Source organism: Ascaphus truei, chromosome 17 (genome assembly GCF_040206685.1).
Source record: "Ascaphus truei isolate aAscTru1 chromosome 17, aAscTru1.hap1, whole genome shotgun sequence".
NCBI lineage: Eukaryota > Metazoa > Chordata > Amphibia > Anura > Ascaphidae > Ascaphus > Ascaphus truei.
This window is the reverse complement of record NC_134499.1, coordinates 9,742,513-9,767,934: the sequence shown is the minus strand read 5'-3', so window position 1 is coordinate 9,767,934 and position 25,422 is coordinate 9,742,513. Positions and strand designations below refer to the sequence as shown.

The window sequence follows — 25,422 nt, the reverse complement described above, 5'->3', positions numbered from 1 at the left end:
AGAGCTTCTAATTCCCCACACCCCCATTCGCTCGCTTCCACCTGCGGGTGAGGGACGCCTAACAGTTCCCAGATTCTCTGAGACTTCCTTTGGCGACGGAGCTCTTAGCCGCGCTGCTCCCACGCTCTGGAACATTCTGCCTCGTACAGTTCCAGAGGCCTCTCTCTGGGAATCTATAACAGGCTCAGGACCTACCTGCTTACCAGGCATCTAATTAATGAGCCACAACCTGTCTGCCGTTTAATACCAGCAGCACCGTCCCATCCTGTGTTGTATCTTTCCGTGTGTTTGGTCTCCTTTATAAGCTTAATGTTGTTCTTTTTCCCTTTTTGTAACACTGCTCTGAGTCCCATTGGGAGAAAGGCGCTATATAAATAAAGTAGTTATTATAATTATTTCATGAACCCGGCTACCTGAGCGGAGCGGCTACCGGCATCTCCTAAGGAGGTAAGAATCTCCGGAAGCAGGGGGTCCGGGGCTGAAATTGGTGGGGTCCGGAGCTGAAATTGGTGGGATCCAGCTCAGGAGACCCTCTGCTTCAATCCTATATATTTTTAAATCGCGAAATAAAAATCGCTAGCTTGGATTTCCTCTTCAAAGCCATTATGGTTTATATTAATATATTTTTGTTTAATGCTAAATATATTTATATATGGTTTCTCCTGTGGGGGAACTGCGGGGTAAAGGGAGGCAGTAATGCACATATTTCCCTAGTAATGGGATGGCGGGAGGGGCATTTGCAGAACACACAAGCAAACGCTTTAAAGCTTAAACTATAGTGGAAACACAGTGTGACGGAAGGGGGTAGCCGGCCTTCATTATTAAAGGTCACGCCCGGCTGGCTGCCTCTGTGAACCGTATGTCAAGGGCTGAAGTGTCAGCTCTTGGGTCTAGTTGTGCGCACTAATGTATTCTCCTGTATTTCTGTCCCCATTTGACGGTCCCCTGCAGGAATGTAAGCTAGGGGTGGCGGGTGTAATTAGGATCCCTGTTAGGAAATAGCTGCAGGACAGGGACTTTGGGAGCAGGAGTGTAAGGGTGGATTTTAGGGAGCAACTAGGGTTAAAAAACTGTAATGTGTTGCTTACCGGAGTAGCCGGTAGTACTGTTATGTTACCCGCAAATAATGTATAATGTGCGGGTACCCGTCTGTACGTAAGGACTGGGAGGGCTATGGAAGTCTCATGTAAAGTATTACAAAAACTTGACCTATTTAGGGACTTTTTGGGGTTCCCTGTGCCTTAGAAACTCCAGATTTTGGGAGTGAAAGTTTTAGGTGGGATATTGGGGCGAAAATGTATTCCCTTTGTTTGCAGAGTTCGGGGGGGGCCAGCCACTGGTGGTTCCCTGATTCTCCCCAACGTGCCGTCACTGCACCGTGTCCCTCAGACTCCTGGTTTTCAAGCCCACATATCCCCAACTAATTTCCCACACGTATACAAGGTTCCCGAAGGTTTATACTTTATTAAAGTATGGTGTATAGTGTGTTGTACTGTATAGACAAACAAAAACAATAAAGTAGCCCTATAGAGTGCACATATGTGTTTGTGATGTTAAGGTAATATATTGAATAATAAAAAGTACATTTGGCAAAAGTGACTACCGATGGTGTGTTCTAAACAATAAACGTGTACCCTAGATACACAAACTACCTATGCATAAATACACACAATATAACCAATAAATAATTATTCAAATGTGTATAAAAGTAAAGGATAAAGTCCAAAGCCAGACGATGGAGGTGGATCTTGATGGAGCGAACTGCTGCATCAAAAAAGATGTTGCCACATCATGAATACCTAAAAGAAAAAGAGAAGCGCATGCTCCCTAGCGTGATACTGTATTAGTAATTTTAATAAAACAAAAAAGAGAGAACTCTCTAGGACACGCACTCACAAGAGAACAGAATAAAAACAACATGTAAGAGATAAATCTCTATCGTTGTGACGTCACTGGTTGGAGTATATAGCACGTCAGGTAACCGATACACAGGTAATCATCGTCACATCACGTGGCGAAACGCGTCGGGATGCTACGTTGGACGTGCTGACGTCACCCAAGTGTGTTTGTGAGTCCGCGAGGAAGCTAATACACACCATCACCTGCTGCTATCCGGCGATGTTCAGCCGCTTGCCCCGCTGAGTGAAGCCACGCATCCCCCGTTTCGGTGTTTACAACGTGCGGTGAGGAGCCTCTGGACACAGTCCGGTTTCTGGCACCCTTCCAGTGGTGCTCTGGAGTGCTTTCACACTATTTGGGACATTTGCAGCGTGGGGACTATCTCTGATTAGGGACTTCCTGGGTATCGGTTACCTGACGTGCTATATACTCCAACCGGTGACGTCACAACGATAGAGATTTATCTCTTACATGCTCTTTTTATTCTGTTCTCTTGTGAGTGCATGTCCTAGAGAGTTCTCTCTTTTTTTGTTTTATTAAAATTACTAATGCGGTATCACGCTATGGAGCCTGCGCTTCTCTTTTTCTTGTTATACTGTATGTATAAATATGCAATCAGCCTAAGCATTTGCATAAGTGCCAGGATCTGAGTTCAAAGAAGAACCAGGATGTCCAGAGGTGTCGGGCCATTTGGTTTAGTAGGGAGGGGCAGAGGAACAGGCCCAAAAGCCATCTTTGTTCTCTGAGACACTGTGGAGCCTGCCCAGCACGTGACCATGAGTGGGCTTTGGGGAAGGAGTGGATTGGCACGCCCCTTCCTCTGACATCATCAGCCAGATGAGCCCTACTCTAATTGGCTGGTGGGAAAAGTTCCCACGCTCTGAGTGGTAGGACAGTCCCTGTCCATGTTAAACATATGACACAGAAGTCTATGAAAAGGGACTGCTGCCCGAATCAGAGCTCTCTCTCTGACTCACAGGTAACTTTGGAACTTGGTCCAGTGAAGAGCTGCCAGGGTTTCCCACAGGCATTGAGGTGCCAGGGAGGCCTAGTCTAGCCGAGGTCCAGATCTGAGGCATAATGTTGCTTGTTCCGGGCTTAGTCTAGGGACGTGGAGTGAACAAGGTAAGCGTTTTGCAGAAGCAAGCGCCCTGCAACTAGGAAAGTCTCGTTTTCAACCCCAGTAAGTGTGTATATTCAGCCTGTATTTTGTATTTCATTGTGTGTACGCGGGTGTTCCCGAATAAACCTCATTTTATTCCACCATCTTGTTTTGCCTCGTGAATGATCCCCAAAATATAAATGTGTTAAAAGACCTGATCTCCCGGGACACACAGTGTTTCACTTCTTTTTTTATTAATAAAACCTACAGTTTAAAAGGGGAAAAATAGGATTTATTTACCAAAATAAATTCTTCCATTCTTCCCTTGCAGAATAGCAGTTTAGAAGAGTAAATTGGGTGTACAGCTCCATTTTTGAATCAGTATGATTTCCTCTTATACATACAGTAATTGCAAAATAAAAAACACAATACAGGCATACCCCGCATTAACGTGCGCAATGGGTCCAGAGCATGTATGTAAAGTGAAAATGTACTTAAAGTGAAACACTACCTTTTTTCCACTTATCGATGCATGTACTGTACTGCAATCGTCATATACGTGCATAACTGATGTAAATAACATATGTGTAACACGCTCTATAGTCTCCCCGCTTGCGCACAGCTTCGGTACAGGTAGGGAGCTGGTATTGCTGTTCAGGACGTGCTGACTGGCACATGCGCGAGCTGCCGTTTGCCTATTGGTCGATATGTCCTTACTCGCGAGTGTACTTAAAGTGAGTGTCCTTAAACCGTGGTATGCCTGTACACACATCTTCATCCTCAATAATGTATTCAAGGTGCAATCCCAGTTAGTTCTCTACACAACATTTTGAAAACGATTGACTATAACTGTCTTCCATAAACAAATGTAATCTGACTTTAAGAAACGATTTGACTGTTTTAGTTTCTCTGGAAATTAAGAATTTTCTTGTTATCAAGGCCTTTAAATGGGTGGCGGGGGCGGGTGAGGTGTTTCTTTGTCAAGCGTCCATTCAATCTCCAGCCTGGAGACCACACAGTCCCTTTTAGAAGCCAATAAAGACCAGAGATGTGGGCTCTGCCCGTGCAAACTCTTGTTGAACACACAATAGTAAGACAGGGAGCAGACATAGAGAAAATCAAACTCCTCCGGTCTCAGCTCACCATGTTTACAAAGGAAAAAAATACTGTATGTGAGAAGGCACCCCCCCCCCACCCCCAATTTAATTCATGAAAAATTTCACTAACATTAGGTTATGTTGGTACTAGGAGGGACCAGCACCTCTAAATACTGCAGTACATTACTCCTAACCCTTTTCTGTTAATTAATTCATTGTAAAGAACAGTTTCTAGTTCAATCTTTTGACCAAAAATGAAATGCCTGCTGTCATACTAGTGTAACCCCCTTGTAAAGATACCTATGATTGATGGACAGGCTCTTGAGTCAATGACTGGGAATTCAAGGGAGGTTTGATATGATTGGTTACACGGAGGGGAAGGAACTAAAGAAGGAGAATTTAAGAGTCACTGGCGGAGCACGAGAAGGCAGAGCTGCCTAGACCAGGAGGGTTGCGTCTCTATCCCAGTGAGGTCAGAGGTCAAGACCAGCATGTGAGCAGAACAACTACAGTTCTGAGTCAGAATGGCCACATACAGAACAGCCAAGGTCCACGCCACGCATCAGCTGCTCGTGTCCTTAGGAATCATGAGTAACCCCGGAGGGGATCCCACTTGCAAACACCACAGTACCGTTGGCTACACATACTGGTTCCTCTTCCAAGTCTTTGCGAAGTAACAGGCCTGCAATGTTTAACCCAACACACCTAAGAACTCCAACTCTGTGCAGGCACCCATAAAGGGTCCCTTAATAACCCCGGGTCATTGGGACTTAAGGGCTGACATTGAGAGACTAACAGGGTGGTGTGTTGTATAAAATGTGTTGCTTGATACATTAGGTATATGATCCTTATGATTGAGTATCCCCGATGTGTTATATGGTAGCATATAAATACAAGCCCCTGTTATTCAAAGATACGTGTTGTCACAGTCTGACCTCCGCCAAGCTCTCTGCCAGCGGTCTAGCCTATCGTTTACATAGGGGAATAGGACTTGGGCCCTAGCATATGTGTAATCAGACAGGGGAGAATAAGTATGGTCACACTAAGGAATAGTCCAATCTGTCGCGTTCTATGTGTCAGAACCCACATACAGGGACAACTGTGCTGACTGCAACACATGACCACGTTGGCCTAAAAGAAGGCACGTTTCTCAAAGATGACTTGCTTCACAACAGCTTTGCTGCTGGAGTGAGGTTGTGAAGCTCTCTTGCTGCATTACCTGCTACTTCATATCCGTAGACTTCCTGATCCCAGATTTCATCCGACTCCCCACTGCCTCCTGTTGCCTTGAGAAAGTCCCTACGGACGAAACGCGTATGTGCGTTCCCCTGTATTGTGCTTTAACTGACCATTAAAGGTTTATTTATATTTTATCCACGTTTGGAGTTGCCCTCATTTTTTGCATTTGCAACGCTGAACCGCAACGACGCAGCTGTGCTCCTCTTCATCTCTACTGTCTGGACTCATTACCAGAGGATTGCACGCCGGATGATCCATTTCTAAGGACACCATACAGGAAGGTAAAGGGCATAGCCCATTATCGTTTTTACCCTCCTTTGCTGGACTTATCTATATTTGATTCCCCAGGGCTGAGTTTACATCTATTGGTGACCTAGTTTGGGGTAGCCATGTGGGCACCACCAGGTCCCTGGTTTCTCACCCTGGGATGTTTATTTATCGTTATATATCATGCTCCTGGATTCTGGATTCATAAAATATGGAATTTATTGAACTTATGCCTATTGAGCTATCTATGGTGATGCACTAATACACTGCAACATCCATGTACTCCCTACCAGTACAACTATTTTTTTTTTTAATCCCTTTGCAACCAGAATGGGCTGCAATCTACTGTTCTTCCATGTGTTGCATTCAATACTTAAGGAAAGAGGTTAATGTAATTTGGCTAATGAAGAGAGAGAAAATAATATTTTAAAAGGCACATAAAAGGTAAAAGGAGGGGATTCCAGATTGAAGTGTGTGCTCCTCTGAAACATACCTGTTCCAGCCCCATATCATCCAGATAAAGGTGCTGTAGGGATCGAGACACTGGTAAGAAAGCACCATTCCTAATAGATTTGATGGGATTCTTGGATAGCCTCAGCTCAACCATGACCGACATTCCCTTAAGAGCTTGTGTGGGCACCTCCGTTAACAAGTTCTCATCCAGATGAAGTTTCTCCAGACCTTTGATGTTCCTCAATGCTGTGGGAGCGATATAGTTGATGGTGTTCCCTGTCAGGTAGATCCAATGTAGCTTTTCTGCCCCAGACATATTGTTGTCAGAGAGAGAACTGATGGAATTGTACTGCATGTGGAGGGAGAAAAGACTAGGAAGGAGTTTGAACGCTCCCTTTGGCACCCTGGTGAATCTGTTGTGGTCTAGGTAAATGTAGCCAATCTTTGGGGCGCCCTGGAAAACAGCTGGGTTGATAGAGGAGATCTGATTGTGGGTCAAGTAGAGGTAAACCAGATTTTTCATGCCCATCAATGCTCCTGGTTGCAGTTCATTGATTTGGCAGCTCTGAAGATGAAGAGATACCACATTCTTCATGTCTTGGAAAGCCCCCTTGGCTATAGAGTGGAAAACATTTCTACGCAGGTCAAGTAGGTTGGTGTCCACAGGGAAACCTTTGGGGATCTTCTGGAGACCTTTATTCTCACAAATAGAATGCTTTACATCAGGCTTACAGTTACAGCTCTGTGGGCAAGAACCTTCCTCCTTCGGCTTCTGTGTGGCTGGGACTCGAAGTTGTTCGTCCTGTTCTGGATACCCGCCACACTTCAGGTCCATGGCTCTCAGAGAATCCAGGTGATCTCCCAGGAAGTGATCTGGGCCAGAGCAGATGAGATCAACTTTTAATCTTTCACGGTCGGCCCATTCTTTAAAGGACTTCAAATAGCAGTCACAACGTATGGAATTCCCTGTCATGTTCAGCCGATTCAGCTGCTTTACACCTGTCAGTGCCTGTATTGACCTAATCTGGTTGTTACTCAGGTCAATCAATGACAGTTGTGGGCTTGTTTCAAAGGCCTTAAAGGACACCTCCTGTAATGCCATATTATTAAGAAATAGCTGTTTGAGAGATGCCATCTGGACAGCTTCCTCTGCGAGGAAAGTCATTGGGTTCCATCCCAGTTCCAATCTGGTGAGGCCTGACATTCTTGAAAAGGGTTCAGTGGGGATGTACTGGAGTTCATTGTGGTCCAAGCTAAGCCTCCTAAGGCCTGGCAGCCCGGCGAAGGCCTCATTAGACACAACATTAATCATGTTGTTTGAAAGCCGAATCCATTTGACCTGCTGCAGCCCCTGGAACAACATATCGGGTAGGTAGACCAAGAAGTTTTCTCCGAGATGGAGTAAGTTGAGGAAACCCAATTGGGTGAAGGCACCAGGCTTGATCTCCTCCAGCCGGTTCTTCTCCAGAACAAGCTGCTCCAGAGATGAGAGGCCATCGAAAGACTCCTGGTATATAAAGCTGATGTGGTTGGAGCCCAGATTAAGGTACACCAGACGCCCAAGGCTCCGGAATGCCCCTTCCTCGATTCTCTCAATATTGCATTTCTGAAGGCTGAGACGCGTCAGATACGGTATGGGAAGGAAGGTTCCTCCTGGAATCACCTTGAGGTCATTTCCCTGGAGATCCAGTTTTTGGGTATACTGTGAAGACACAAGCAGATTATGACTTGAGTGTGTGTTATCAAATCTGACATTTCTAACTTTGAAGACAAATAAACATTCAAGCAAAGCTATAGAAGTGGTGGCCTTGGATTGGCCTGGTCCATATTGCTTAGACATCAAAGACGTTCTTTGGGAAGATTACAGTGTGCTTATTTCTGACTACCTTTGATTTGATAAAAGACACCTACTATTTATCAGGCTTCATTTGTGACCGTTAATGCACCTGACCGTGTAACATATTTAGCTGTTATGTTTTCTTATTGTAATTCCTGTATGACAAAAGACGGGTTTTTCGTGTCCTTTTCCTATTAGAGGTATGGTATGTGTGTCATTGGCTTGAAGGTATTACAATACACATCACAGATCATACTACTGACAGCTGGCGTGATTACCCATCTTTACTGTCCACATGTAGATACATCACACCCTCCAGCTGCGGAATTGGATGTTTGGTTGCGCTTGTTTTGCCGCGACCGCATCTTCGCCGGTGTTTGGCCGCTGAAGGACCCTATGCTGCGGCTCCGCCACTGGACAGTCGCTGGCTGCTTCGCCAATAAGATAAGTTAATTTAAGGGGTTTTAGGGGTTAGGGTAGGGGGGTTAATGATAGGGGGTTTATGGTTAGGGGTTAGGTTTTTAGTGTAGGAGATTAGGGTAAGGAATTTTAGGGTAACGAATTAAGGTCTTTAGGGTAAGGGGTAGCATTTTTATTAGGGGCTAAGATTAGGGGTTCGGTTAGTAGCGAAATGGCTGGCGGAGAGATGTTCTGGTGGCGAGGTGAGTGGGGGCTAAACGCTGGCGGAGATGTGGTCGCGGCAAAATGGCCACGGCCAAATGTCCTATACTGCTCCAACTGTACTTAATTGGCAGGTACTATAACTGTTTGTATATATCCTGTATCTAACACCAGCTGTACCTATTGTGCCTATTTCTGCCAGTGTTCAAAGCACAGAACCTTCAGCTAAGGAAAGCAGCTGATTGATTTATGGCTAACCTAACGCAACTGTAGTAGAGAGGCTTCCAATCACAGTGCCTGAAAAATCATTGGGGGCAAGGGGGGGGGGGGCCTTCACCCAGCAGTGGATTAACAAGGGACAAAGATGTATATAGATATATATATACACGTTTTAAGTTATGGTGGGTGAAAAAGGCAACAAGAAACCTCCACCTTATTGCATATCTTATACTATATTAGTGAAAGCACTGTATGTTTGCCTGCCTGCATGCATGCCTGCCTGCTGGATGTCCGGTGTCCCTAGCGGCAATCTCATTGGTCCCTTGGCCCGCCCGCCCCCGCACACCTCTCATTGGCCTCACACACTCACACCACCCCCTTGGCCCGCCCCCCACACCTCTCATTGGCCTGAGGCGGAGTGACGGGCCAAAGGTCCAAAAAAATAAATAAAACACACACACACACACACACACACACACACACACACACACCTCTCTCCCCGCTCCAAATCACCTCTCTCCCCGCTCCAAATCACCTCTCTCCCTGCTCCAAATCACCTCTCTCCCCTCCCCAGCGGCATCACCTCTCTCCCCGCTCCAAATCACCTCTCCCCGCTCCAAATCACCTCTTCCCCCTCCCCAGCGGCATCACCTCTTCCCCCTCCCCAGCGGCATCACCTCTTCCCCCTCCCCGCTCCAAATCACCTTTCCCCCTCCCCAGCGGCATCACCTCTCCCCCCTCACCGCTCCAAATCACCTCTCCCCGCTCCAAATCACCTCTCCCCGCTCCAAATCACCTCTCCCCGCTCCAAATCACCTCGCTTCCCGCAGCTGCCACGCGGCGCGTAAGATGGCGGACCCCCTTCCTCCCTCGCGGCGCCGAGTCAGACGGTGGCGGCGCCCGGAAGTACAGGTAGGTGTCGCTCCCCACCTCCGGCGCCAAACGGAACTGAGAAAGGGCGCATCAACTGAGGTGTGTGTGTGTGTGTGTATGTGTATGTGTATATGTGTGTGTGTGTGTGTGTGTGTGTGTGTGTGTGTGTGTGTGTGTGTCTGTGTGTCTGTGTGTGTGTGTGTGTGTGTGTGTGTGTGTGTGTGTCACTGTCCACTGCCCCCCCCTCCTGTCCACTGCCCCCCCCCTCCTGTCCACTGCCCCCCCTCCTGTCCACTGCCCCCCCCTCCTGTCCACTGCCCCCCCCCTCCTGTCCACTGCCCCCCCCTCCTGTCCACTGCCCCCCCCTCCTATCCACTGCCCCCCCCTCCTGTCCACTGCCCCCCCCTCCTGTCCACTGCCCCCCCCTCCTGTCCACTGCGTCCCCCCTCCTGTCCACTGCCCCCCCTCCTGTCCACTGCCCCCCCTCCTGTCCACTGCCCCCCCCTCCTGTCCACTGCGTCCCCCTCCTGTCCACTGCGTCCCCCTCCTGTCCACTGCGTCCCCCCTCCTGTCCACTGCGTCCCCCCTCATGCAGGGGGAGGAATCCATGCCTTTGAGGCGCCCCCCCCCTCCCTTTGACGCCCCCCCCCCTCCCTTTGACGCCCCCCCCCCTCCCTTTGACGCCCCCCCCCTCCCTTTGACGCCCCCCCCCCTCCCTTTGACGCCCCCCCCTCCCTTTGACGCCCCCCCCCCTCCCTTTGACGCCCCCCCCCCTCCCTTTGACGCCCCCCCCCTCCCTTTGACGCCCCCCCCCTCCCTTTGACGCCCCCCCTCTCCCTTTGACGCCCCCCCCCCTCCCTTTGACGCCCCCCCCCCTCCCTTTGACGCCCCCCCCCCTCCCTTTGACGCCCCCCCCCCTCCCTTTGACGCCCCCCCCCCTCCCTTTGACGCCCCCCCCTCCCTTTGACGCCCCCCCCCTCCCTTTGACGCCCCCCCCCTCCCTTTGACGCCCCCCCCCCTCCCTTTGATGCCCCCCCCCTCCCTTTGACGCCCCCCCCTGCCTTTGACGCCCCCCCCTGCCTTTGACGCCCCGCGCGCACACACTGACTGACTGCCGCACGCACGCACACACTGACTGACGCGCACACAAAGCCTGACTGACGCACGCACACACTGACTGAGGCACACACTGACTGTGTGTGCGTCAGTCAGTCTGTGTGTGTTTGTGTTTCTGCCTCAGACTCAGTGACGCGCGAGCAAACACACAGTGACTGACGCACACACGCTACATGAAGCTGTAAAGGAGGGAGGGAGGGGGGGGACTGGATTGATGTGAATGGGGGACAAACAGAGAGAGGGGGGAGGAGAGAGAGGAACGGGAACATTACATCCCGGGCAACGCCGGGTCTCTCAGCTAGTAGCAAATAAAAAGATCACTTGTGAGCACATTCACATGTCTTAGGCAGGTCTGCAACCCTGCCTTTCCCCATTATCAGCATACAGTGGTTCCACTGCAGCAAGGGATTCTGGGAAATGACATGCAAATGAGCACACAATGTGTCATACACTTATATATACACTTTACAAATGATTAAATACCAGCTCACGGCACTCCACAATACAGTATTTACTATATATACTGTAGTGTTCTAATAGACAGTATAGTGGATTACAAGTCAATAATAGCGGGTGATGGACAAACAGATCACACAGAAACATAGGGGTCTGTTCATTAAACTGTGATAGAGCCGATCAGGCCACTTCCACTGAAGTTAATTAGAGTTTCTGTGAGATCACAGTTTAATAAATAACCACACAGTGTTAGACAGAGATTCATTCTTGTGTATTAACATCACGTTTTCATCCAGTCCTGTGGTTTGGAGGAATAAACAGAGACTGTACACAGACCGAGAGGCAGCACAGGTGTTTACTCTGCAGCACAGAGGCTATTTATTCATGAGGCTATTTATTCATGAGGCTAATGTAATGTCAGAAGGTAAGTGACTTTTTCCATAAATCTTACAAATACAATCCTTTTAAAATCGTTTTTCAAACGTCATCTTCACCAAATCTCTTTCGTGGTCAGATTGTTTTTTTTTAAATGTTGAAAAGAGAGAGAGAGAGAGACTCAATAGCTAGACTCGAGGTCTTAGTAGCATAGAAGATTGGAAATCCTGTCTGGAGACTCATTTTGTACTGAACATGGTCACTTATTGTCACTTATTAGTTGTCACGGGGAAAGTCACTTTATCTCCCTGTGCCTCGGGCACCTACATGAGATTGTAACCTCGATGGTGCCTACAAAATTACACGGTCAGCACTACTGTATATATAACAAATATTATTATTATTATATGCCAAGATCAGTTTACCAATAAAGCAGTGTATTGTATGTATCTGTTTGTGTAGAAGTGGTGATAATATTTAATTTATATGGCTGATAACAACATTTATCTTTCACAGTTTGTCGTCAATATACCTGCTGTTCTAATGAGCTAAAAGTTCCAAGATTGAAACAATGGGAGCAGAATAATGAGGCTACATAGAGTGATTTTCTCACACATTGACAGTAATAAGTAGCTGATTCGCAGTAAGTACTGTAGCCAGTGCACCCAATATAACCTATTTTGAAAATGAGCTAAAAATGTAAATGTGCCCCCTCCCCCACCACCCCCACCAGGCAGCACAGAGCTGTTTTCCATGCAGAGTTCAAAGGATCTTATCAGATAAGATATCTTATCTTAATCTTCTCATGTAAGGTTCTTTGAGATCTACTAATGTCACAAGGTTCGGGGCTTAGCAGCTGAATTTGGGTTATGGGCTCATTTTTGTTTGGTTCTGGGGTTTTGTGTTTGCCTTCCTCTGGATAACAACACTGTAAGTATGGATATAGGATAAAGTATCTGTCTAAATTTAGCATAGGTTGAACTTGATGGACGCATGTATTTTTTCAACCACATCTACTGTGTAACTATGTAACTATGTAACAATCTAACAATCTAACGATGTAACTATGTAACCCGCAATTTAAAAATAAAAATGAATGAGCAGGAAAAAAACTAGAGGTGAAAACAGACATCCTACTGTACAATATTGTGAAGAAATAATAATAATGTTTTTTTTTTAAATCGCACATTTAACCCTTTGAGTGCCACAGCACCTCTGGCACAACACAATCACGTGGAGTGATTGCGGGGTAACCGAAGAGGCAAACGGGAGAGGTGGAGTCGTCCTTTTCCAGCCAGAACCCATTCAGTGCTCCGCAGAACGCCATCTCCCCATTACAACGAGCAGAACGCCTGAGACAGGAGCGGCCAACCCAAGTCCTCAAGGGCCCCATACTATAGTACAGTACCTATGTCTTAGGCCCGGGCGGCCAACTCCAGTCCTCAAGGGCCCCATAGTGTAGTACAGTATCTATGTCTTAGGCCCGGGTGGCCAACTTCAGTCCTCAAGGGCCCCATAGTATAGTACGGTATCTATGTCTTAGGCCCGGGCGGCCAACTCCAGTCCTCAAGGGCCCCATAGTATAGTACAGTATCTATGTCTTAGGCCCGGGCGGCCAACTCCAGTCCTCAAGGGCCCCATAGTATAGTACAGTATCTATGTCTTAGGCCCGGGCGGCCAACTCCAGTCCTCAAGGGCCCCATAGTATAGTACAGTATCTATGTCTTAGGCCCGGGCGGCCAACTCCAGTCCTCAAGGGCTCCCACCTGGCCAGGTATTAAAGATATCCCTGCCTCATTGACTGAGCCACCTGTGCTGAAGCAGGGATATCCTTAGAACCTGACCTGTTGGTGGCCCTTGAGGACCGGAGTTGGCCGCCCGTGGCCTAAGACATAGGTACTGTACTACACTATGGGGCCCTGGCAGTGGCAGACCAGATGAGGTGGTCGCTACTACTTCATGGGGCACCGAGGGGGGCAAATAAGTGCAGTTAAAGGGTATGAAATGATCACGTGGTTACACTCTGACCTGGGGAATGGTGGGAGGGACTTCGGTCAGGTTTTTGTTGGTACAGGTCACAAAGGTCCGGATGTTGTCACAGACGCAGGTTCGAGGACAGCGATCGGAGAGACCAGGTCTCACCCAGGCCAGGACCAGAAGGGTGGGGAGAAACCACAGCATGATCAAACCTAAAGAGAAGACAGGGAGGCAATTACAATGATGGGAGTCAAAGAAGGGGGCGAGAGAGTCACAATCAGGTGGCGATTGTTTATATGACAGTCGCTCCTAGGACCAAGTTTACGAGTGGCAGTAACGTTTAAGGGGTCACCTCTGGGGGAATGATGTCTTTTTACCCAAATCTGACACCTATTAGTATTTATACATCCTTTTATAAAGTTATTATCTATACACGGGGAGCTGAGACTTGGGAGGGGGTTTGATCTCCTCCTGCTGCTCCCTTCTGTCTGACTTCACTGGGTGTCCTACAAGACCTGTATAATAAAACAAAAGTAGCTGACTATTCCTAACGTTTTATTGACCTGACTCCAAAGTCTCTCGGGGCCCCTGTGCTTCAGAGAGTTCAGGCTGCCAGGATATGTTATTTTAGCCCCTTCCCTGGCAGAGGCGAGTAACACAACGCATGGCATTGCGGATAGAATCAGATGAAGCTTTAATTCCAGAGTTGTAGAGGATGCAGATAGAGCACAGCCAGGGAAATCCTCCTTTTGGTATCCAAAGAAGGGAAAAAATAGCCAGGCAACTCCAAACGAAAGAAATAATCAATTTATTGCATGCTAGAAAAACAATAAAAAACGGACTGCATGAACGCACCTACGCGTTTCATGCAACAGCACTTTATCAAGGTGTGATATTTAATTGTATTATTATACTGTGGACGCTCCATCTTCATCTGGATACTCATTCACCAATTTCTACAGGCGGAACCAGGTCTGATTGTTGAGCACTACACTCACTCTACTATTGTCGAAGCTTTAATTCCAGTCTGATGATGTCACTTCGGAGGGCATAGCCAATAAGTGAGAATGAGACAAGCCGAGCAGAGGATTCTGGGAGAGGGTATAGCAGCCATACATTCTCACTCATACAGTGGCAACACTTGAGTATAAGTCAGATGTAAGAATTTTGTGGTATAAAGTAAGTGAAGGATTTGTAATTAATTTGTTTGCTTGTTGATATGATTAACCCTTACAGGCACTAATGACATACCTGATACATCATAGGAACTTGGTCGTTTCTAAGGGGTGATTGGGCTGACGGCTCAGACAGGGCTGCCACCCAGATCAAAACCAAATATTCAATTTCCAGCATCCGGGACCTGGTCTCGGAGCCATCACATGACTCGGAAGTGCTGGGTTACAGTGCCAACTGACTCCCAGCATCCTTAAGGTTAACTCAAAGTTGACTATGGGTACAGGCTGTCATCTGTCAACATTACCCCGAACCCCAATTCGAGTCTTTGGACCTCAAATGTATGGGAACTGCGAGTGAATGAGGATGTTCTTAGCAGTTATTCTAGCACCGTTTATGAAATGTTTTCGCTAAGTAAGCAAGCTGAAAATACACGCAGATCACAAGTGAAAATGTTCACTGAATTGGCAAAAATAGGCAGCGACACGGCAAAAATAACAAGGTCTTGAATCAACAGAAGTTCCCTATTACATACCGGCCCGGTGCGCAGCTATGTGTCACAGCTCCAATCGTTTCCACATCACTTCAAATCCAAGGCGCTTATTCAATAAGCATGGGGAATATGCTGTAAACCACCAAATATCTGTGAGATTGAGGAAGCTAAAATACTTTTGCAAATGGAGAAGGCATCAAAACTGGGTCATGTTTGCATAATGGGGGATTTTAATTATCCAGACATAGACTGGGGCAATGAGATTAGCGTTACAACAAAAGGAAACAGGTTTTTGGGGGTGCTTAAAGACAATTACACGACCCAAATTATTGAGGAACCAACCAGGAGAGGGGCAGTACTGGATTTGGTCATATCCAACAATGTAGAAGTAATAACAAATATTCAAGTCTTGGAACATTTGGGTAACAGTGATCATAACATGGTCTCATTTGAAATAAATTATCAAAAAACAGATTACTTGGATTCAACAGAGACCTTAAACTTTAGAAACGCAGATGTTAATAAACTGAGGTCTAATCTAGTAGTAATACACGGGGATGATGTTTTTGCAGGGATAAATGTAGAAGATAAATGGGCAGTCTTTAAAACATTGTTAGAAAAGCACACTTATCAGTGTATACCCTTGGGTAATAAGTATAAAAGAAATAAGTCAAAACCAATGTGGCTAAATAAACAGGTAGGGGAGGAAATGGACAAGAAGAGGAAGGCGTTTAGATTCTTTAAGTCAGAAGGGGCCGAGACATCGTATCAGAATTATAAGGAATGTAACAAAAATTGCAAAAGGGCAATCAAATTAGCAAAAATGGATAATGAAAAAAGGATTGCAATAGAAAGTAAGGTCAACCCTAAAAAGTTCTTTAAGTACCCTAATAACAAAAAAACGAGAAAAGAAAATATAGGACCCTTTCAGTGTGAGATGGGTAGGCAGATTATTGGAGATAAAGAAAAAGCTGAGGTATTAAACAAATTCTTTGCCTCTGTGTTTACCAGGGAAGAATCAAGTTCAATAGTAGTGCCGCAGGAGGAAGCCACAACCTCCATATTAATGAACAATTGGTTAACTGAGGAAGAAGTTCATAAGCGACTTGAAAAAATTAAAGTAAATAAGGCACCTGGACCCGATGGCATACATCCAAGAGTTCTCAAGGAGTTAAGCTCAGTAATAGCAAAACCATTATATTTAATATTCAAGGACTCCATTTCCACAGGCTCATTACCACAGATTGGCGTAAAGCAGATGTGGTGCCTATATTTAAAAAGGGATCTAGATCACAACAGGGAAATTACAGACCTGTAAGCCTGACTTCAATAGTGGGGAAACTTCTTGAAGGTTTAATACGGGATAATATTCAGGAATACCTAATGGAAAACAAAATTATTAGTAATAGTCAGCATGGATTTATGAAGGATAGATCTTGCCAAATTAACCTTATTTGTTTATTTGAGGAGGTAAGTAGGAATTTAGACCAGGGTAATGCAGTTGATGTGGTCTACTTAGATTTTGCAAAGGCTTTTGATACGGTTTCACACAAGAGGTTGGTGTACAAAATAAAGAAAATTGGACTCAGTAATAATATTTGCACCTGGATTGAAAACTGGTTAAAGGACAGACAACAGAGTGTTGTCATAAATGGAACTTTTTCAGGTTGGGCTAAAGTCGTGAGTGGAGTACCTCAGGGATCGGTACTGGGACCCCTGCTTTTTAACTTGTTTATTAATGACCTTGAGGTTGGGATCGAGAGCAAAGTCTCCATCTTTGCTGATGATACTAAATTGTGTAAGGTAATAGAATCAGAGCAGGATGTAATTTCTCTTCAGAAGGACTTGGAGAGACTGGAAACGCGGGCAGGTAAATGGCAAATGAGGTTTAATACAGATAAATGTAAGGTTATCCATTTGGGATGCAAGAATAAAAAGGCGACTTACAAATTAAATGGAGATATATTGCGGGAATCCTTGATGGAGAAGGATTTAGGAGTGCTTGTAGACTGCAGGCTTAGCAATAGTGCCCAATGTCATGCAGTAGCTGCAAAGGCAAACAAGATCTTATCTTGCATCAAACGGCAATGGATGGAAGGGGAGTAGACATAATTATGCCCCTTTACAAAGCATTAGTAAGAGCATACCTTGAATATGGAGTACAATTTTGGGCACCAATCCTAAGAAAAGACATTATGGAACTAGAGAGAGTGCAGAAAAGAGCCACCAAATTAAAAAAAGGGGATGGACTATCTAACTTATGAGGAGAGTCTAGCTAAATTAGATTTATTTACATTAGAAAAGAGGCGTCTGAGGGGATATGATAACTATATACAAATATATTCAGGGACAATAGCTTTCAAAAGAACTATTCAGCCCGTAGTACAGCCCGTTCAGCAGTACAAAGGACTCGGGGCCATCCCTTAAGGTTGGAGGAAAGGAAATTTCACCAGCAACAAAGGAAAGGGTTCTTTACAGTGAGGGCAGTTAAAATGTGGAATTCATTACCCATGGAGACTGTGATGGCAGATACAATAGATTTGTTCAAAAAAAGTTGGACATCTTTTTAGATGGGAAAGGTATACAGGGATATACCAAACAAGTATACATGGGAAGGATGTTGATCCAGAGATTAATCCGATTGCCAATTCTTGGAGTCAGGAAGGAATTAATTTTTCCCCTTAATGGGGTTTTGTGTTTGCCTTCCTCTGGATCAATAAGTAAGTATAGATATAGGATAAAGTATCTGTTGTCTACATTTAGCATAGGTTGAACTTGATGGACCTACGTCTTTTTTCAACCTCATCTACTATGTAACTATGTAATATGCCGTGAAGGTGCTTCCCAGCGCTGGAGAAGATCCGAGCTCCGTTCTGATCAACTGGACTGAAGGGTTTTCCAACACTACGAAAAGGATTCATAGCGTATTAAATGGAGGGGTTTGGGCTGAGATCCACCAGGCTCTGTTAAGTCAGGGCACTTATTCCCTCACCTGCTGTCTCCTTATCTCTCCCAACATGCCACTTAGATTGTAAGCTCTCCGCGCCAGGGATTTCCTTTCCTGACTTTATTTGCTGCACTTATTGTATTATAATTCCCTGTACTGTATTCTCTCACTTGTAAAGTGCTGAGTACACAGTTGGTGCTATATTAATAAATATATACACACATACATGTTCCCTGAGTTAATATGGTTCTCTCAAAGCTAGTTATATGTGCAAAGGATTTCCTTTCTCTATCTCATGAGCACAAGCTTAATGTCCCATTGTCGTAGCTAATGTTGCCTTATCTCCCAATAATGTGACGTTATGCTGGTCCTGGCGTTAATCTAATCCAGACCCCAAAATAGGGATTTGGGGGAAGCAGAGGTAGAGAGGAGAGGGAAATAACGCTATGCTAGTTAATATATGCCTAACTGTGATGCTAACCCCAACCAGACCCAGCAAAAGCCCTATTTTATGGTGTGGATAGGCGTAGCGGCAAATGTAGGCGCAATCTAACTAACGTAATGTTGTACTGCCCTTGAGATGAATAGTTATTTTAAAAGCTCCTTGTATTGTCCCTGAATATATTTGTATATAGTTATCTTATCCCCTCTTAGACGCCTCTTTTCTAATGTAAACAAATCTAATTTAGCTAGCCTCTCCTCATAAATCAGATTATCCATCCCCTTTATTAATTTGGTGGCTCTTCTCTGCACTTTTTCTAGTTTCATGTGTTTTTTTATGAGGTGGTGCCCAAAATTGTACTCCATACTCAAAGTCTTACTAATTATTTATAGTGGGGTATAATTATGTTTACTTCTCTTCCACCCATTGCCCGTTTAATGCAATATAAGATCTTGTTTACCTTTGCAGCTGCTGCATTCATTTTGGGCACTATTGCTAAAGCCTGCTGTCTACAAGCACTCCTACATCCTTCCCCATCAAGGATTCTCCTAATTTATCCCCATTTAATTTGTAAATTGCCTGTTTATTCTTGCTTCCAAATGCATAACCTTACATTTATCTGTATTCAACTTCATCTGCCATTTACCTGCCCACGTTTCCAGTCTCTCCAAGACCTTCTGGAGAGAAATTACATCCTGATCTGATTCTACTACCTCACACAATTTAGTATCATCAGCAAAGATGGAGACTTTGCTCTCGATCCCAACCTCAAGGTCATTAATAAACAAGTTAAAAAGCAGGGGTCCCAGTACCGATCCCTGAGGTACTCCACACACGACCTTAGCCCAACCTGAAAAAGTTCCATTTATGACAACCCTCTGTTGTCTATACTTCAACCAGTATTCAATCCAGGTGCAAATATTTTTACCGAGTCCAATTTGCTTTATTTTGTACACTAAACCCTTGTGTGGAACCGTATCAAACGCCTTTGCAAAATCTAAGTAGACCACATCAACTACATTACCCTGGTCTAAATTCCTCCTTACCTCCTCAAAGAAACAAATAAGGTTATTTTGGCATGATCTATCCTTCATAAATCCATGCTGACTATTACTAATAATTTTGTTTTCCATTAGGTATTCCTGAATATTATCCCGTATTAAACCTTCAAGTAGTTTCCCCACTATTAAAGTCAGGCTTACAGGTCTGTAATTCCCTGGTTGTGATCTAGCTTCCTTTTTAAATATAGGCACCACATCTGCTTTACGCCAATCTTGTTGTACTGAGCCTGTGGAAATGGAGTCTTTGAATATTAAATGTAATGGTTTGGCTATTACTGAGCTTAACTCCTTGAGAACTCTTGGATGTATGCCATCGGGGCCAGGTGCCTTATTTACTTTAATGTTATCAAGCTGCCTATGAACTTCTTCCTCAATTAACCAATTGTTTGTTAAAATATAGGTTGTGGCTTCCTCCTGCGGCACTACTATTGCAATTGATTCTTACCTGGTAAACACAGAGGCAAAGAATTTGTTTAATACCTCTGCTTTTTCCTTAGCTAATAATAATAGCATGTTCTTGAATAGAGCTGCTAGTTTTACGTAGCGCTTTACTGAGACATTTTGCAGACACAGGTCCCTGCCTCGTGGAGCTTATACTCTATGTTTTTGGTGACTGAGGCACAGGGAGATAAAGTGACTTGCCCAAGGTCGCAAGGAGCCGACACCGGGAATTGAACCATGTTCCCCCAGTCAAAAACAGAAAAGACGGTGCAAAACAGCGCTAAAGAACATAAACCCCTAATGGGACAATTAGTAAGAAATGGCAGCCAGACAAAAACTGACTGTACAGTCAGTAACACAACATGGAAAAGAAAAAAAGACAATGTCGGCGCCAAAAGTAGGAATAAATCAAACCATATGGTGAAAAGTCCAAATCAAAGTCCTTAGGTGATGGATGATAGATGAGCAAAATACAGACTCTCTCCAGGACGTGACGTGATATATGAAAAATAAAAAGAGATAATTATGGTGCAGTATGTCAATACATGTGGACATAAAAACATATAACACTAACAACATAAAACATACAAGACAGACTAACAACAGCAACAGGCCAGACTGAAAATAATAAAAAAGCTATTTATTAACAACTAATGCTGGACTCTGGATATGGCTGTCACACACCAATCCGGGGGGGGGGGGGGGGTAAAATCGTTACCCTACTCACAGAATGAAGGATAATAAAAAGCAGCAGGACTGGAAACACTTTCTATGGATCCAAGATGGCGACCGGAGCTCTCTCTCTGGCGTCCCCACGTGTGGCAGATGCTGTGTAGAGCTTCCTGGACGTGACGTCACGCTCTCTCCTCCTGTTGGTCTCCTATCCTCCCGATCTGTGCATGTAGATCCTCCCCCTCACCTCCGGCCGTACAGTGTGCTCACCAACTCCAGATGCAGTCAAATGCTTCTAAAAACGGTATCTTCCCAACGCGTTCCTCAGTTGTCCTGATCTGCTCCCGGGATCACAGGCCTAGGTTTGGATCACGCATGCGATGTGATGCCTGTGATCCCGGGAGCAGATCAGGACAACTGAGGAACGCGTTGGGAAGATACCGTTTTTAGAAGCATTTGACTGCATCTGGAGTTGGTGAGCACACTGTACGGCCGGAGGTGGGGGGGAGGATCTACATGCACAGATCGGGAGGATAGGAGACCAACAGGAGGAGAGAGCGTGACGTCACGTCCAGGAAGCTCTACACAGCATCTGCCACACGTGGGGACGCCAGAGAGAGAGCTCCGGTCGCCATCTTGGATCCATAGAAAGTGTTTCCAGTCCTGCTGCTTTTTATTATCCTTCATTCTGTGAGTAGGGTAACGATTTTACCCCCCCCCCCCCCCCCCCGGATTGGTGTGTGACAGCCATATCCAGAGTCCAGCATTAGTTGTTAATAAATAGCTTTTTTATTATTTTCAGTCTGGCCTGTTGCTGTTGTTAGTCTGTCTTGTATGTTTTATGTTGTTAGTGTTATATGTTTTTATGTCCACATGTATTGACATACTGCACCATAATTATCTCTTTTTATTTTTCATATATCACGTCACGTCCTGGAGAGAGTCTGTATTTTGCTCATCTATCATCCATCACCTAAGGACTTTGATTTGGACTTTTCACCATATGGTTTGATATGTTCCCCCAGTCAGTGTCTTTACTCACTGAGCCACTCCTCATCACAGCCGCTTGTTTCCAATAATCTGCCTACCCATCTCACACTGAAAGGGTCCTATATTTTCTTTTCTCATTTTTTTGTTATTAAGGTACTTAAAGAACTTTTTAGGGTTGATCTTACTTTCTAATGCAATCCTTTTTTCATTATCCATTTTTGCTAATTTGATTGCCCTTTTGCAATTTTTGTTACATTCCTATCAACTCTGATACGATGTCTCCGTCCCTTCTGACTTAAAGAATCTATACGCCTTCCTCTTCTTGTCCATTTCCTCCCCTACCTGTTTATTTAGCCACACTGGTTTAGACTTATTTATTTAATATTTATTTATTACCCAAGGGTATACACTGATAAGTGTGCTTTTCTAACAATGTTTTAAAGACTGCCCATTTATCTTTCCCTGCAAAAACATCATCCCAATGTATTCCTTGTAGATTAGTCCTCAGTTTATTAAAATCTTCCTCTCTAAAATGTAAAGTTTTTTTGTTGAACCCAAGTAATATGGTTTTTGATCATTTATTTCAAATGAGACCATGTTATGATCACTGTTACCCAAATGTTCCCGGACGTGAATATTTTGTATTACTTCTACATTGTTGGATATGACCAAATCCAGAACTGCCCCTCTCCTGGTTGGTTCCTCAATAATTTGGGTCGTGTAATTGTCTTTAAGCACCCCCAAAAACCTGTTCCCTTTTGTTGTAACGCTAATCTCATTGCCCCAGTCTATGTCTGGATAATAAAATCCCCCATTATGCAAACATGACCCAGTTTTGATGCTTTCTCCATTTGCAAAAGTATTTTATCTTCCTCAATCTCACCGATATTTGGTGGTTTATAGCATATTCCCACAAACATTTTCTTTATACTTTTACCTCCACTCCTAATTTCTATCCACAAGGTCTCTACATTTTCATCATTCCCTTCATAGACATCATCCCTTATAATAGGTTTTAGATCCGGTTTAACATATAACCATACTCCACCTCCCCTTCTATTTGTTCAATCCTTCCAAAAAAGGGAATAACCCTCTAAATGAACTGCCCAGTCATGAGTTTCATCCCACCATGTTTCAGTAATGCCGATGATATCATACTGCTCCCTTGCAGCTATTAACTCAAGCGCCCCCATTTTATCTGTCGGGCTGTTGCTTTAACTTATTTGCATGTCATTACCCAGAATCCCTGGCTGCAGTGGAAGCACTATATGCTAAGAGATCATGGGGAAAGGCAGGGTGGCAGACCTGTCTCAGGGGTGTGAATGTGCTCACCAGTGATATTTTTGTTTGCTATAGTGGATTTGAAATACAATGAAAGCGCTCAGCTACTTAACGCATAGGTTAGCAAAATTACCTGGTATCAATGTCTTAAAACTTCAGCACTGTGGGCTGTGTGTATTCTCTGCCCGGTGTCCCGCGGTGCGTCCGCACGAATAAAAGGCTTATTCAGCAGACTGTTCCCCACAGACGCTGCCACAGCCCGCAGCGGAAACAAGGAGAGTGAAAGGCAGGTCTGTGGCTGGATTAGGGTTTTTCTTTTACAGACTAACAGTGTTCGTGTCTCCCCCCCGTAAACCATCTCTCTCCAAAAAATGTAACGCCGGCTCCTCACCCCCGTCTCAAACAGCTGGGGTAGAAAAGACTACCTTGCAATGTTATTGGCTCAGCCTTTTCTCAGTGTCCCACGAAATACTTTCTATGTGGAAGGGATTCCAGCTGCAAGAACATTTGTTTTTTTAAAGTGGGCCCCCCCGAAAATATTTGTGTTTCTTTTAAACCTAATGCGTCGTTGGTTCTTGGGTTTAAGAGTCTGATCCGATTAATTAAAAAAAAATATATATATATATAATTATTAGCTTTTAGTTGTATGTCGCCAACACATTCCACAGCGCAGTACAATGTGGGAGGGATGGACAATAGCATTCTATGACAATAGTACCTCTATGTTAAGGCAACAGGAAGGAGGTCCCTCTCCCGAGGAGTGGACAATATTTTGTGGCTACTTCCTAATTAATGATTAATGAACGTGATGTGGTATCTGTATTTCTTTCATAAGGAAAAAGAAGTGTATTTTCCTGTTCGTATAGCATAAACATTTAATAGTGTATACACTGAGCCGTAACTCTGTCAGGCAGGACCAGGGATAATTCCTTCAGTTAATAATCTCCCACTATACTTATTATTATAAATGTACCGGACTTAGGTGTGTGTGTGTGTGTGTGTGTGAATATATATATACGAATATATGAAGCTAAAAACTCATTGTAACATCGCCGGAAGAAGAGATCAGTGTATCTCGAAAGCTCGCAAGAATAAAAGCATTTCGTTAGCCACAGAACGGTATCGTCTATTCGTTTTTGATTATTAAAGCTCGGCTAACACGGTACTGATACCTCTACATTAATATATATATATATATATTGTATATATTTATCTATTTATATATACATTTACTGTATATATAAAAAGTCTGTAAAGTGAATAGGCAGGGAGAAGAGGCAGACACATTATTTGTATACAGGGCAGTAATTGGGATCGTATAATTTACGGGCACCGTGAAACACTGACCCATGGGGATTGCAATCAAATGATTTTGCTCCCTAAATACATTGAGATAGTCCTATTTTTTTCTTACTAAATACAGCGTTGGCAAAGTACACCGAATTTTGGAGGAACCACGAGTCTCCGAACCAAAGATCTTACTATCGAATTTTGTTTTTCGGAAGCGCAGGGGGATAAAGGAACTTTCCCAAGGTCGCAAGGAGAGTCGAACAGGGGGTCTTCAAGTTAAAGGCAGTGTCCTTAAAGGTACCTCCTAAAATCAAGTAACATCCACCTCATCTATCTCCAATGGTCAAGAGCTTACATTTAAAGCTTGGCACGTTTTATCCGACCACCATCATCATCACGGCTTATAAAATGATAGAGAACTTTTTTTTTATTAACGACACCCCTTATTCCATTAGAAATAATGCCGATCAGCGGACACCCCTTATTCCATTAGAAATAATAATCAGCAGACACCCCTTTGCAATTCATGCTAGTTTTACTTAAAAAAAAAAACCCCAAAGCATTAATAGATGCATTTTAAGTTCAGTTTAATAAAAAAAATATATGATCAAATTCAAGCTAAATGGGTCTTTCCGTCTCTGCCACAAGAACGTGCCTGGTTAGCGCACAGCGAGACGCGTAACAGAGGAAATGCGCACTTACCGTTTTATCCGACGGGTGAGATAACAGCAGGTTCCGGGCTCAGCCGGTCCAATGAGTTTCGTGGCTGGGACAGAAAAGCTACATAGTCAGAGACAGCGAGGCGAGGATTTTATACGTTAAGGTCCTGTACAAAGCAGCAGTATGAAGTGATGTACAGAAGGGGGGAGAGGAGAGGGAGAGGGCGAGGAGAGGGGAGAGGGAGGAGACGGGGAGACAGCCAATGCCACATAAGAAAACCTCCTAAAGCTTCAGTCCCACTTAGCAATTTCTATATTTGGTCTAGGACATTTTGGTGCCTAGGTAGCCCCCTAACCTGACCCCTTACCCTAAAGCCCCCTAACCTTAACTCCTTACCCTAACCTGACCCCGTACCCTAAAGCCCCCCAACCTTAACTCCTT

At 44.7% G+C, this 25,422-nt stretch overlaps 1 protein-coding gene across 4 annotated transcripts in view; it reads right to left on the bottom strand.

The window, feature by feature from the left end:
* The window catches only part of CHADL (chondroadherin like), a 30,394-nt gene extending 5,215 nt beyond the window's left edge, over nt 1-25,179 (bottom strand). Inside the window, exons 1-5 of one of the 4 annotated variants that reach the window (XM_075573866.1) lie at nt 25,024-25,179; nt 18,020-18,101; nt 15,240-15,309; nt 13,583-13,743; nt 6,098-7,759 (exon numbers count right to left, since the gene is read on the bottom strand). In XM_075573866.1, the coding sequence (XP_075429981.1) occupies nt 6,098-7,759; nt 13,583-13,735 (1,815 nt within the window). In that variant the 5' untranslated portion in view covers nt 13,736-13,743; nt 15,240-15,309; nt 18,020-18,101; nt 25,024-25,179. Of the gene's footprint in view, nt 1-6,097; nt 7,760-13,582; nt 13,744-15,239; nt 15,330-16,509; nt 16,578-18,019; nt 18,102-25,023 lie in introns of all 4 variants that reach the window. The other 3 variants (XM_075573867.1, XM_075573869.1, XM_075573870.1) reach the window with 3 other exon arrangements.
* Nucleotides 25,180-25,422: the final 243 nt, after the last annotated feature.